Source organism: Engystomops pustulosus, chromosome 9, assembly GCF_040894005.1.
Source record: "Engystomops pustulosus chromosome 9, aEngPut4.maternal, whole genome shotgun sequence".
Taxonomy (NCBI): Eukaryota; Metazoa; Chordata; class Amphibia; order Anura; family Leptodactylidae; genus Engystomops; species Engystomops pustulosus.
The window spans coordinates 46,260,125-46,272,134 of NC_092419.1; the positions used below are offsets into that span (position 1 = coordinate 46,260,125).

General features: G+C 44.1%; 2 protein-coding genes across 4 annotated transcripts in view; one reads left to right on the forward strand and one right to left on the reverse strand.

Annotated features, from left to right (window-relative positions):
• Positions 1–1,010: 1,010 nt before the first annotated feature.
• Positions 1,011–6,744, reverse strand: NXT2 (nuclear transport factor 2 like export factor 2). Its single transcript, XM_072123881.1, has 4 exons — positions 6,546–6,744; positions 5,944–6,030; positions 3,929–4,073; positions 1,011–1,457 (listed from the first exon to the last, which is right to left on the reverse strand). The coding sequence occupies exons 1-4, from the start codon at positions 6,555–6,557 to the stop codon at positions 1,276–1,278; spliced, it is 426 nt and encodes a 141-aa protein (XP_071979982.1). The 5' UTR covers positions 6,558–6,744; the 3' UTR covers positions 1,011–1,275.
• A 3,393-nt stretch (positions 6,745–10,137) lies between these two features.
• GUCY2F (guanylate cyclase 2F, retinal) overlaps positions 10,138–12,010 on the forward strand; it is a 64,643-nt gene continuing 62,770 nt past the window's right edge. For 2 of the 3 annotated variants that reach the window (XM_072125449.1, XM_072125451.1), the window contains exon 1: positions 10,138–10,391. The gene's annotated coding sequence lies outside the window, so the exon portion shown is untranslated. The remainder of the gene's footprint in view (positions 10,392–12,010) is intronic. The other variant, XM_072125450.1, reaches the window with a different exon arrangement.

Genomic DNA, 12,010 nt, shown 5'->3' on the forward strand with positions numbered 1-12,010 from the left:
TATACACTCACATGGATGCAGCATATACCTATTACACATGTACATAGTACAGGTTACAGACATTATTACACATAATTAACATCACTCACACACTTATCCCCTGCAAATAATGTATATATCACAGACATTACTCAGATAATAGGCTGTAAACACACAAAGATATAATGTACAGTCACACAAGTATATTTACTCACATCACACACATACAAGTACAGTCACATACTTACCTCTCCTGTAGATAAGCTGTAGGTGGACCTGTGTCTTCCCAGGAGGACATAAGAGCAGATACACAGCTACTAGTGCAGATGTCACAGGGGGCACAGCTCCAGCACCTGGGTCATTGCACTGTTGCCTCCTCACCTCCAGACAGCCAGGTCCTGGTGTCACATTGCAGGCACAGGGGCTGTAACACCTCCTCCAGGCTTATGGGGGCCTTATGCTACCAGGAGGAGCAGAGTACAGGGCACTTCCTGGCAGCTATACAGAAGGCTCGGGCTGGTGGTCGGGGCCTCCATAGTGAAAGGAGGAAGCAGCTAAAGGGAGGTAGCACCATCAGATGGAACATTCCAACACTGCAGCACAGGCACTGCTCTCTGCTGAATGATTACATTCAACTCCCCCGCCTTGAGTGGGCCCTCCCAGCAGGTGTGGGCCCCCGACATTTGCCCGTGTATGCCAGCTGCTGGCGCCGGCCCTGACATTCATACAAGGTATGATGCCCCATGTATTATACAGGAGTGAAAATGACCAACGTGCAAAGTATTTGGGTTACAAGAGATGAGTACACAGTGCATCATTAGTACTTACCTGTAAGTAGTCCTGCACTTTACACCACTCCTTATTCTATACATCTTCCAGACACAGACAAGCAGATGCCTGTGCCTGGATCGTGAAGAGGATGAATGTGACCCGGGATGTGCACCCAAATCTATACATTTGATATTCATTATGTTTCATTTGTTTAACATTATTTACATCTACATAAAATAAGACATCAAGGCCACAGTGGGTTGAAATTGACTCCTCTTGTCAGTTATCTTCATTTATGGAACATAAGTAAATAAATGCACTTACAAAATGTCACACATTAGACAATCCCTGATTTACCTAGAGAAGACCTGAACTATTCACACAATGTACAAATGTTAGGGAGAAAATACAAGCATATAATCAAGTTATTTGATGTAAAAAGAAAAAAAAGAAGAAAACTTCAAGTGTTTGAATCTAGTGTCCATGAAAAATTTCCCCTTCTATATTTCAGTCTCTGTTGGAAGTTTACGAGCTGGCCCAATCCTGAAAACGAAAGCAGTCGCTTGCGATCTTCCATACGCTGTTGGATGGCGTGGTGTGCAGCGTCAGGAGGAAAATTTGATTGAAGTAGTGATGTTTATTGCCTTCAAACTTCACAGATCCATGTGCTACCACCAGCACAGTCTTCTGTCCCTGAGTGGCCATTTCTTCAAAAAATAAAGCAAAAAAAAAAAAAAAAGAAAAATTTTATTTAATGCCTCAAACATCTTAAAAGGGAACCAGTCATTAGGAAGGTCATTTTTGCATGTTACATAGGTTTCAATTGCCTCTGGAATGTTAAATTCAAAAATTCTGTTTGTCGTGAATCTGAATAATTTCATTACTTTTTAATTGTTTCTTTTATATTATCCGGCTACCTGCCAGCGCTGCCTTCTCACCTTCCCTCCCCCAGAAGAGCAATGAGTGAGCAGGAGAGGACAAGGCACGGTCTCATGCCGTTTGAACCGCCTCACCCCCCTGGAATCACCACACGTTGCTGGCAGGGAGCCGGTTGATGTAAAAGAAACAATTAAAAAGTAGTGGATTTATTCAGATTAAAGACAATGGCTTTTTTTTAAATCAACATGTCAGAGGCTATTGCAACCTGTCATTGTGTAAAAATGACCTTCCTGATGACAGGCTCCAGAATATTAACATATTAAGAAAAACCAAAACATTTCCACGGATCTCTTTCTAGGGGGAAATTAAAGTCAAAAGTTAGAATCAGATGTAGGTAGATCTCTGTTTATATCCCAAGGGGGCCAAACTGTAAGGAACTGGTCCGTATTTTTCATGTATTGAAGCTGTCATATGTTCCAATGTGTCTGACGCGAAAGCACACAAAATATGAAGGAACAGCTTTGTTTTTAATTTTCCCAACTTGGGGGGGGGGGGGGGGGGGGGAGAGGGAGTAGTGGGAGTCCCAACAGGAAGGCAATCGGGTCCTTGGCCAATCCTACCCCAGTATATAGCTGCCGCCCCCCCGCGCCCAGTATATAGCCAGCCTGCCGCCCCCCCGCGCCCAGTATATAGCCAGCCTGCCGCCCCCCCGCGCCCAGTATATAGCCAGCCTGCCGCCCCGCCGCGCCCAGTATATAGCCAGCCTGCCGCCCCCAGTATATAGCCAGCCTGCCGCCCCCAGTATATAGCCAGCCTGCCGCCCCCAGTATATAGCCAGCCTGCCGCCCCCAGTATATAGCCAGCCTGCCGCCCCCAGTATATAGCCAGCCTGCCGCCCCCAGTATATAGCCAGCCTGCCGCCCCCAGTATATAGCCAGCCTGCCGCCCCCAGTATATAGCCAGCCTGCCGCCCCCAGTATATAGCCAGCCTGCCGCCCCCAGTATATAGCCAGCCTGCCGCCCCCAGTATATAGCCAGCCTGCCGCCCCCAGTATATAGCCAGCCTGCCGCCCCCAGTATATAGCCAGCCTGCCGCCCCCCAGTATATAGCCAGCCTGCCGCCCCCCAGTATATAGCCAGCCTGCCGCCCCCCAGTATATAGCCAGCCTGCCGCCCCCCAGTATATAGCCAGCCTGCCGCCCCCCAGTATATAGCCAGCCTGCCGCCCCCCAGTATATAGCCAGCCTGCCGCCCCCCAGTATATAGCCAGCCTGCCGCCCCCCAGTATATAGCCAGCCTGCCGCCCCCCAGTATATAGCCAGCCTGCCGCCCCCCAGTATATAGCCAGCCTGCCGCCCCCCAGTATATAGCCAGCCTGCCGCCCCCCAGTATATAGCCAGCCTGCCGCCCCCCAGTATATAGCCAGCCTGCCGCCCCCCAGTATATAGCCAGCCTGCCGCCCCCCAGTATATAGCCAGCCTGCCGCCCCCCAGTATATAGCCAGCCTGCCGCCCCCCAGTATATAGCCAGCCTGCCGCCCCCCAGTATATAGCCAGCCTGCCGCCCCCCAGTATATAGCCAGCCTGCCGCCCCCCAGTATATAGCCAGCCTGCCGCCCCCCAGTATATAGCCAGCCTGCCGCCCCCCAGTATATAGCCAGCCTGCCGCCCCCCAGTATATAGCCAGCCTGCCGCCCCCCGCGCCCAGTATATAGCCAGCCTGCCGCCCCCCCGCGCCCAGTATATAGCCAGCCTGCCGCCCCCCCAAGCCCAGTATATAGCCAGCTTGCCGCCCCCCCCAAGCCCAGTATATAGCCAGCTTGCTGCCCCCCCAAGCCCAGTATATAGCCAGCTTGCTGCCCCCCCCAAGCCCAGTATATAGCCAGCTTGCTGCCCCCCAAGCCCAGTAAATGGCCAGCTTGCTGCCCCCCCCCCAAGCCCAGTAAATGGCCAGCTTGCTGCCCCCCCCCTCCCCAAGCCCAGTAAATGGCCAGCTTGCTGCCCCCCCCCCCCAAGCCCAGTAAATGGCCAGCTTGCTGCCCCCCCAAGCCCAGTAAATGGCCAGCTTGCTGCTGCACTCCCCCCACTTCCCAGTATATAGCCACCTAGGAAAGGTGAGTACTGATTTTATTTTATTTTTGACTTGAGAATATGCGAAGATAGATATATATGCAATTGGAGGTAGACTGCCTTCAATTACGTGACATTACTGGTCATTAGGGTGTCCTCTACTAGGCAAACTACTGAACTGCACAATGGTACTTTGTTGAAGCCCGTTTCTGTGAGGTAACACTACTTACCGTGTACGGGCTGACAATCGAACATGTTCACCGAGAATTCACTTGATGGTAACATTTCAAAAAATTCGATCAGAGCATTCTGTCCAGAAATGGGATTGCCATTCCACACCAGGGTTGCAGTATCCATATACAGTTTTGTGAGTTGCTACAAAGAAAAAGAAAAAATTTACAAAATTTTTTTGCTCCAGTTAAAGCATAGCAAAAGATTCATGAACATAAGGAGATGTTACAACACTTGTAGGGCACATGATTTTTCTGACTTAGAAAGATGAATTAATCCAATACTAAACAACACAGGACCTCATCTTTAACCTGTTAACGGCATCTGCGACTGATATAGGAGACGCTGAGCGTTGTAACTTAGCCTTCAGCATCTGATATATCAGGCACAGAGCTGATATCAGAACAGCGGATATCCAAGTGCAACACCCGTGGTCAGAGTGAGCTTAAACATATTAAACACAATTTATAAGCGGATTTAATATTTACTTTAAAGGAAACCTACCACCACTGATCTACCTATTAAGGTAGATCCGGTGGCAGGTTCCTCTCATGTAGAATTGTATAGCCCTTTTTTTTTTTACAAAGTTTGTAAATTTTAATTCATACAATATTCAAATTTTCTTAAGAGGCTACTGGGGCGTGGAGTAGCCAGAGCTTAGGCTACACGGCGCAGCTACTCAACGCCCTAGTAGCCTCTTGTGTTCTGCCTACCCTGACATCTTCAGCGAGCAGCTGCGCCTACTCGTCTGCGCAGAACCCAGCTTCTCAGACGAGTGCACACAGCTACCAGGATCTGCGCTCTGGGTAGGCAAGAGGCTACTGGGGGGGATGGAGTAGCCACGCCTTATAGCCTCAGCTCCGGCTACTCCACGCCCCAGTAGCCTCTTTAGAAAATTTGAATATTGTGTGAATTACAATTTACAAAAGTTATGGGCCACTAAAGAATTAGCCCTAAAAAGGGCTATGCAAGTCTACATGAGAGGAACCTGCCAACGGATCTACCTTAATAGGTAGATCCGTGGTGGTAGGTTTCCTTTAAGCTGCCAAAATAACAATAATTAGATGTTGGCTCCTCTACTTTTTTATATGAAGAACCCATAGTAGATCCAATATTTTAGCACCTTACTATGTTATTCAAGTTATTGTATCTTATAAATGTTTTTTGTTATGTTATAAATATCTAGTAAATGATAATAAACAAGGGCATCCATGCACCCCAGTCCTTCCAGTCTTTAATGGACTGGCCGTCCATATGGTGCATAAGCATGGTAATAGGTTGTTAAATAGTAGCCCTATACTCAAAATATGCTCTAAAGTTTCCAAATTAAAACCTGAATGTTTTTTTTTTTTTTCATATACTGGTGATTTGACAAGTGTTACTATGAACCATTGTTTCCCAACACTGGATTTTCTAAATGGTCCCTGATCCCAGTTTATAAAGGCATAGGATCAACCAATGGCTGGAGCACATTTCCCCTTGTCCAAAGTACACTGGGAATGTTCTCCAGACAAAAGGTGGGGTATAATCTACACCAATAACTTAATGTATTCACCCAGCATTAAGAAATCAAATAACAGGATATCTGTCCTTTAATGAGACCTTATAGTTGGTGCATAAGTTGAGGCCTGATCACATCTGCTCCAGAACCTGACAGCTATGACCCATTAGGCTTGGTTCACAGTATGTCACAGTATGTTTTTTGTATACGCCAGGAAAGGTCCCCATGTATACACTGAGCATATACATAGAAATATACTGGCAGATAGAGGCATCCTATCTGCACAGTATACATTGTTAACTGTGGAAAGTACATGGCTGAAAGAGGCAGCAAGCTACCCATTTCCATCCTGTTCCCTCCTGCTGAATGACAGAAACGAGGAGGCAACAGGGAACAAGTACAAAATATTACATACATCCCTGGCCTCCGCTAACCATACACTATGGAAGGACAACAATGAGATGTGAATGATGTTCAGTTTCCATAGAGAATATTCTGAAAAATCCAGCTTACCCTTCTCCTCTTGTCAATGGTTTCATAATACAGACTCACAAACTCTTCAGCAGCTCGAGATGCAAGATCCACATCTGTCCGGAAATCCTACAGAACAGTGACAGTAATATTAATAGAGGGACTGGACTAGACATGTGCCCAGTCATGGATTCAGTGCAGCATCGGCATCACTCCGGGGTCCAGGGGCACTATAAGTGATCCTTAGAGGGATAGTTTATCTGAAACACATACCTGCACATAACAGAGATCAAAAATCTTAACTTTATTTGTCTGACAATCCCAACCACAGGCACGACTCATCAGATGAGGTAAGTATGGCTAATCACTAGGGGGTCAAACATGGGCACTGCTGTTCCCATCACTTCTGCAGGACTACCAGAGATACACACGTGCAGTACTGAGCACCTATACAGACCCATGTGTTGCCGTGGTTACAGACTACAAACCCCGCCTAGTCACCCTGTAATCATAGTCCCCAAAACATTATATGAGAGCACCAAAACCCCATAGAAAGTCGGTGTGCCGCCAGCATCCACCGGCTATAACAGTGAGCAATAGCACCGATAGAAGTGAGCACGTGACACGGACCGCCCCATACTCACATTAGAAGCCATGGCTGCAGCTCTCAGAACATTAGTTACTTGTCTAAAACCGGGAAGACACCCTCGCCGCCTTCTTCTTGTTCCGGTGCACCGTAATCTACGTCCCCCGGAAGCCGAGTCTTAGACATATTGGTTCTGCCTTCGTGTTAATTTGTCCTTGTCCTCTAGGTGGGGCTAGCGAGCTATGAGACCAGAGGCTACAGCTGAGCGCCCGGGATTATTATTTCTGTAGGTGTATTTATAGTATGGGGGGCAGGTAAAATAGGTGAACAAAACACCCAATTCCTCCGCCCTATTCACAGGGTGGAGGAAATAGTAAGTTTATGTTTATGACAAGTATGTGTAGGGTATTTTTGTTGGCACAATAGCAGCACCTAAGAACTTTTTGTGTCAGTGTTACTTTGAATGTTGTTGGTATTTTTTTGCATTTTTACAGAAATAGTCTCAATGCACCTAGATCTAACGGCTGTTTCAGACAACAATAGTTGGTTCATGAACATCATAGTGATTTGTGATGCAAGGAGCCCCTTCTTTCCTGCTGCTATCATTATTACAGTGTCGGCGCTGCTATTCTGCAGGGTAGCAGGGACTATTGGATCATATATCACTATCATGCATCTATCAATGTAGCCATATGAGAGCTTGTTAAAAAGACCTCTTTTTAAAAAAAATCCACTGTTGACACGAGTGAATAATTGTTTTTTTTTACAATGCAGTCCGTAGCGGGCAGCGGCAGTGCACGGGGAGAGGAGGAGGAGGTGAGCGCAGCTCACCCCCGCCCTTCTCCATAGGAAGTAATGGCACACGGCGCCGTACTACGGGTAAAAATAGGACAGGTCCTATCTTTTTCCCGGGTACGGAGCGGTACGGTGCCGCACGTGTGCTGATAACGCCGTGCGCCCATTGCCGTCTATGGAGGACGTATATCGGCCGTATATACGTCGGCCGTATATACGTCCTCCATAAGTTAGTGTGAATGTAGCTACATTCTCCTCTCCCCGTGCATTGCCAGACAGAAAAGTGGCGCAAAAGCCTTTAACCCCTTAAGGACAGAGGGTTTTTTCGCTCATTTCTCGCTCTCCACCTTCAAAAATCTATAGCTTTTTCATTTTTACGTGTACAGACCTGTGTGAGGGCTTATTTTGTGCGTAACAAATTTTACTTTCCCGTAATGTTATTTATTTTAACATGCCGTGTACTGCGAAGCTGAAAAAAAATTCCAAATGTGGAAAAATTGAAACGTTCCCACGTTCCACGTTCTTGTGGGCTCAGTTTTTACGACTTTGACTGTGCACTCAAAATAACACCTCAGCTTTATTCTTTGGTTCGGTGCGATCGCGGTGATATCAAATTTATATAGGTTTTATTGTGTTTAAATAGATTTTCAAAAATTAAACAAATGTGTACAAAAAAGAAAAAAATTTTTTTGCCATCTTCTGAAGCTAATAACTTTTTCATACTTTGGTGCACAGAGCTGTGTGAGGTGTCATTTTTTGCAAAATGAGCCGACCTCAACATTGCTACCATTTTTAGGTCTGTGCGCCATTTTGATCATTTTTTATTCTATTTTTTATGTGATGTAAAAAGGTGTAAAAGTCGCATTTCGGACATTTGGGCGCCATTTCCCGCCTTGGAGGTCACCGCCGGCCGTAACCGTTTTTATATTTTGATAGATCGGGCATTTTGGGACACGGCAATACCTAATGGGTCTGTGATTTTTACTGTTTATTATGTTTTATATCAGTTCTAGCGAAAGGGGGGTGATTTGAATTTTTAATATTTTATTATTTTTTTTTATTTTGTAAACTTTTTTTTTTCTTTTTTTTCCCACTATTTCTTAGACCATCTACGGTACATTAACCCTAGATGGTCAGATCGCTCCTACCATATACTGCAATACTTCTGAGCCACTGGCTCATTGTAACGAACCTGCAGATGCCAGATAGCCTCGGGTCAAACGAAGACCTGAGGCTACCATGGCAACCGATTGCCGCCCCCCGATGACGTTGGGGGGCGCGGCGATCGGAATAAAGATTGCAATATGCAACAACCCCCACCTCTGTATGAAGAGGACTCAGCCCGTGAGCCCTCTTCATACATTCCCTATACCTCTGCGCCGTAGAGCTACAGCGTAGAGCGTTAAGGGGTTAATAAATCTGGGCCTGAGGGTCGAAACGTTGCATATATTTGTGATGAATAAAGATTCACTGGACTACTATGGAGGGCTGCTGCTTTTTCCTTTACTGTCTCCTACTAGTGGAGTACAGAAGCAATGACATTGGCTTGCGGAGCGCATTTCTGTTGGACTGTTGGACTGTTCGCCGTTTTGGGAGATTACACAGGTGTTTAATAAGTGTCCACGCTAGGATTTTTGCTCACGCGATCCATTTTTTGTTGCAGCTGCGCTGGCTTCCATGCGTCGCAATTTAGGGGGCGTGCCATCAGACAATCCGACTGTTTCGGACTAAGCGCGCGATTTAACTTTTAAATTATGTCGCAAGCCCAAGCCCTAACATGAACCACTAATAAGATGGTGAACTCTGTTGGACCTGAGCGGTGAAGTGACATATGCAGGATATCGGGTGCACCATCTTAGTGAATTGCGGCACAGTACATTATCGTCGGACAATGCACTTTCTGTGAACTACATGGGGGATATAAGTAAATGTGCCCCATTGTGTGGACAGTGAGCTCCCATTACATCTGCCGGCTGGGACCTGTAATAGGATGTAGCAGGTGTGTGCTGTCAATTTGACATCACTGCTGAACCTTTGTAACGAAAGAGGTAAGTATGAGTGCTATTATTATTATTTTTACATCCTGGAGAGTGTTGGGGGGAGGGGGAATTAAATACTGTACCCCATGCACATATATAACCACAAAAAAAAATCATTGCATGGACAGGCATGTAGATATACGGAGATATATAGGAGATATATGTTTGGTGTACAGTTAGCTAATGTTAGGAGGCTAAAGAACCTGTGATGTCACCCTGGTTATATTACTGCTGCATTCAGCCCTTGGAGGCCACCCGTACCGTACCGTGGGGAACAATTTTTAGCTAAAAGAAGGGTGTCATTTAGTTACTTGGGCTCTATGGGAACCTGCCACTAGCTGTGTTTGTGAAAAATATGGTAAAAGGTTCCCCTTATGAGGCTTATGAGTCCAGAGGACAGTCACACACAATGACTGACAGACTGCTTTACATGAGTGTCTATGTAAGGAGCAGTTTCATCTGAGTGCCATTCCCTTCCTCTCTGAATTTATTAATCAAAAATGAACAGATTACAAATCGTCAACTCTTGTCCTACCAAACTATGAATGTAACAGCATTAGTGATATATTGACCTTATAACACAATGAACCACATAAAAAATTTTTTTTACCTATTTATAATTAATATATGTTTTTAAAACTTTCCAGGTTTTGACCACTGTAGGAAAAAGATGTTCCTAGTTCTAAAGTTTATCCCATTGCAGGTCATATATAGGTCGTTAGTTAACACTGATGGGAGTAGATCAGTTTAAAGGATTTAAGGCGTCATTGCAGTGTAAATCTTAATCCGTGCCTTTGGTCAACATGCTGAACAGTGATTTCAAAGGTTTATGACACATCTCAATTATGTTAACCAAATGCCACTACATTGCTCTGGATGCCTGAGAGCCCTGGGACGACATGCAGAAAATGTAATGGCCTTTGTATTACCATCTCCCTGCATACAGTAATGCTGAGGGAAATCATGGGGACCAGGCCTCTAATCATTTTCAAGATATATTCACATAAACTGTAATGGTGGCTTTACAAATTCTCAGGCTGGCAAATATTAAGCAACCAGGACACACAAAGGTAAGTGCATTTCTTTTTTTATCTAATTACATTCTGCTTTATGAATTTGTGCAATAATAAAGGTTAGTCTCTATGTTTGTTGCTAGAACTAGCTTTAATCGATGGGACATACATTTCAGGATGTTTTTTAGATTAACTTGTGCTTTAATTTTATTTTAAAAGGTAGGTCTGATTTCCTAGAAACTCGAGTAAACCCATAACTTACATGATCAATCAACTAAAATGAAACTATATAAATCATAACAACGTATGAGATGCCATTTTGGATACTCAGAGTACAGCTTCTGTTCATCCTTACACTAGGTATCCAAAGGTTAAAGTGCTAATCAACTAACACCTTAACATTTAGGGGTAAATGCAGATGACCCCAAAATTCCCCTCACTAGAGGTACTTAACCTTTTGGACACTCTGGGACATTCTACAGGTTGCTTAAGGGCAGGGTACATCCCTTGTGGATGTCATATTCTTACCATAACTAAGGGCTTCTATGGAAAGCCACACAAATGAGGATGGTAAACCACAGATGGGGACCACTGCATTCTGGAGTCAGAGAAACCGATATTTTGGATATTTCTTTCCCTATGTAATTAGCTCCCAATATCAAAATTACCTCTCTGGATTTGCCGTAACTGGGACTTGACCAGAATTAACAGTGTTAAAGAAAAGTTTAACCACTAGTGTCTTTGTTATTTGGAGAAGTCTGTATAGTATAGGCATGTATATTTTACTTTATGCAAATAGTGAAACTTTCATGGCAAAATAATGCCAATTAGAAAGTGATATTAGTAGTAGATTGTCTCCATATGCTGTGACATACAATGGAGAACATACAAAGGTTTCACAATAATGTAGAACCTGATGACTATGCTGCACAACATTTAAATAAAGTGCATCAATACAGGACAGGGTATCATTTAGGCTGAATAAATGTAAACAATAAGTTTTGTCATACAGACAGAAAGGAATATGTGTTACATACAGGTGATAGATTAACACCATCAGACAGACTGTTCTGTTTCTAATACTCTAGTATTTAGCAGTATTACATTGCAGATCTAGAGCATGAAGCGTGGGAGGGGATAATAGGTCCTGTAATCTGGTTTAAAAGAATACTTCTTTAGATAAGTCCCTTTATGTATCATGTAATGTTAATATATCCTGATTGCTGCAGATGGAAAACAGATAGAAATTTGTCAAATATACAGTATTCTCAAGGACAAAACCATTAAGGCTGTTTTAAGTATGCATATTCTTAAAAGTTGTAAATTTTAGGTAAATTTACTTTGATGCAGAGTATTTAAGCAGAATGTAATGTACAGTATAGGGTTTGAGATAGGAATCATTTTACTTAAAGGAGAGCAGTAAAAATCGATCCTGTACTACAATCCGGAAATATGGAGCCATATGCATGTTTTTTTCTGCTGTATGGTGCCTTATATGGCTTTTTATTAAACGCTCTGGGACTCTATAACCTCTATAAGTTTCTATATAATAGAGGTTGAGGTATAGAGGTTTTGTTCATTGTTTTGTAGATTTTTACTATTCAATACCTACTTCTGTACAAGTTAGAACTTACCATTTAATTGTTATAACAATTTAATTAATGAGGTCCCATTTG

Excerpts from the sequence above, each read along its gene's own strand:
- NXT2 (XM_072123881.1), bottom strand. Across the intron at positions 4,074-5,943 it reads CCATTGACAAGAGGAGAAGG|CAACTCACAAAACTGTATAT; the intron begins GTAAGCTGGATT and ends TTTTCTTTGTAG. Across the intron at positions 1,458-3,928 it reads CGATTGTCAGCCCGTACACG|AAATGGCCACTCAGGGACAG; the intron begins GTAAGTAGTGTT and ends TATTTTTTGAAG.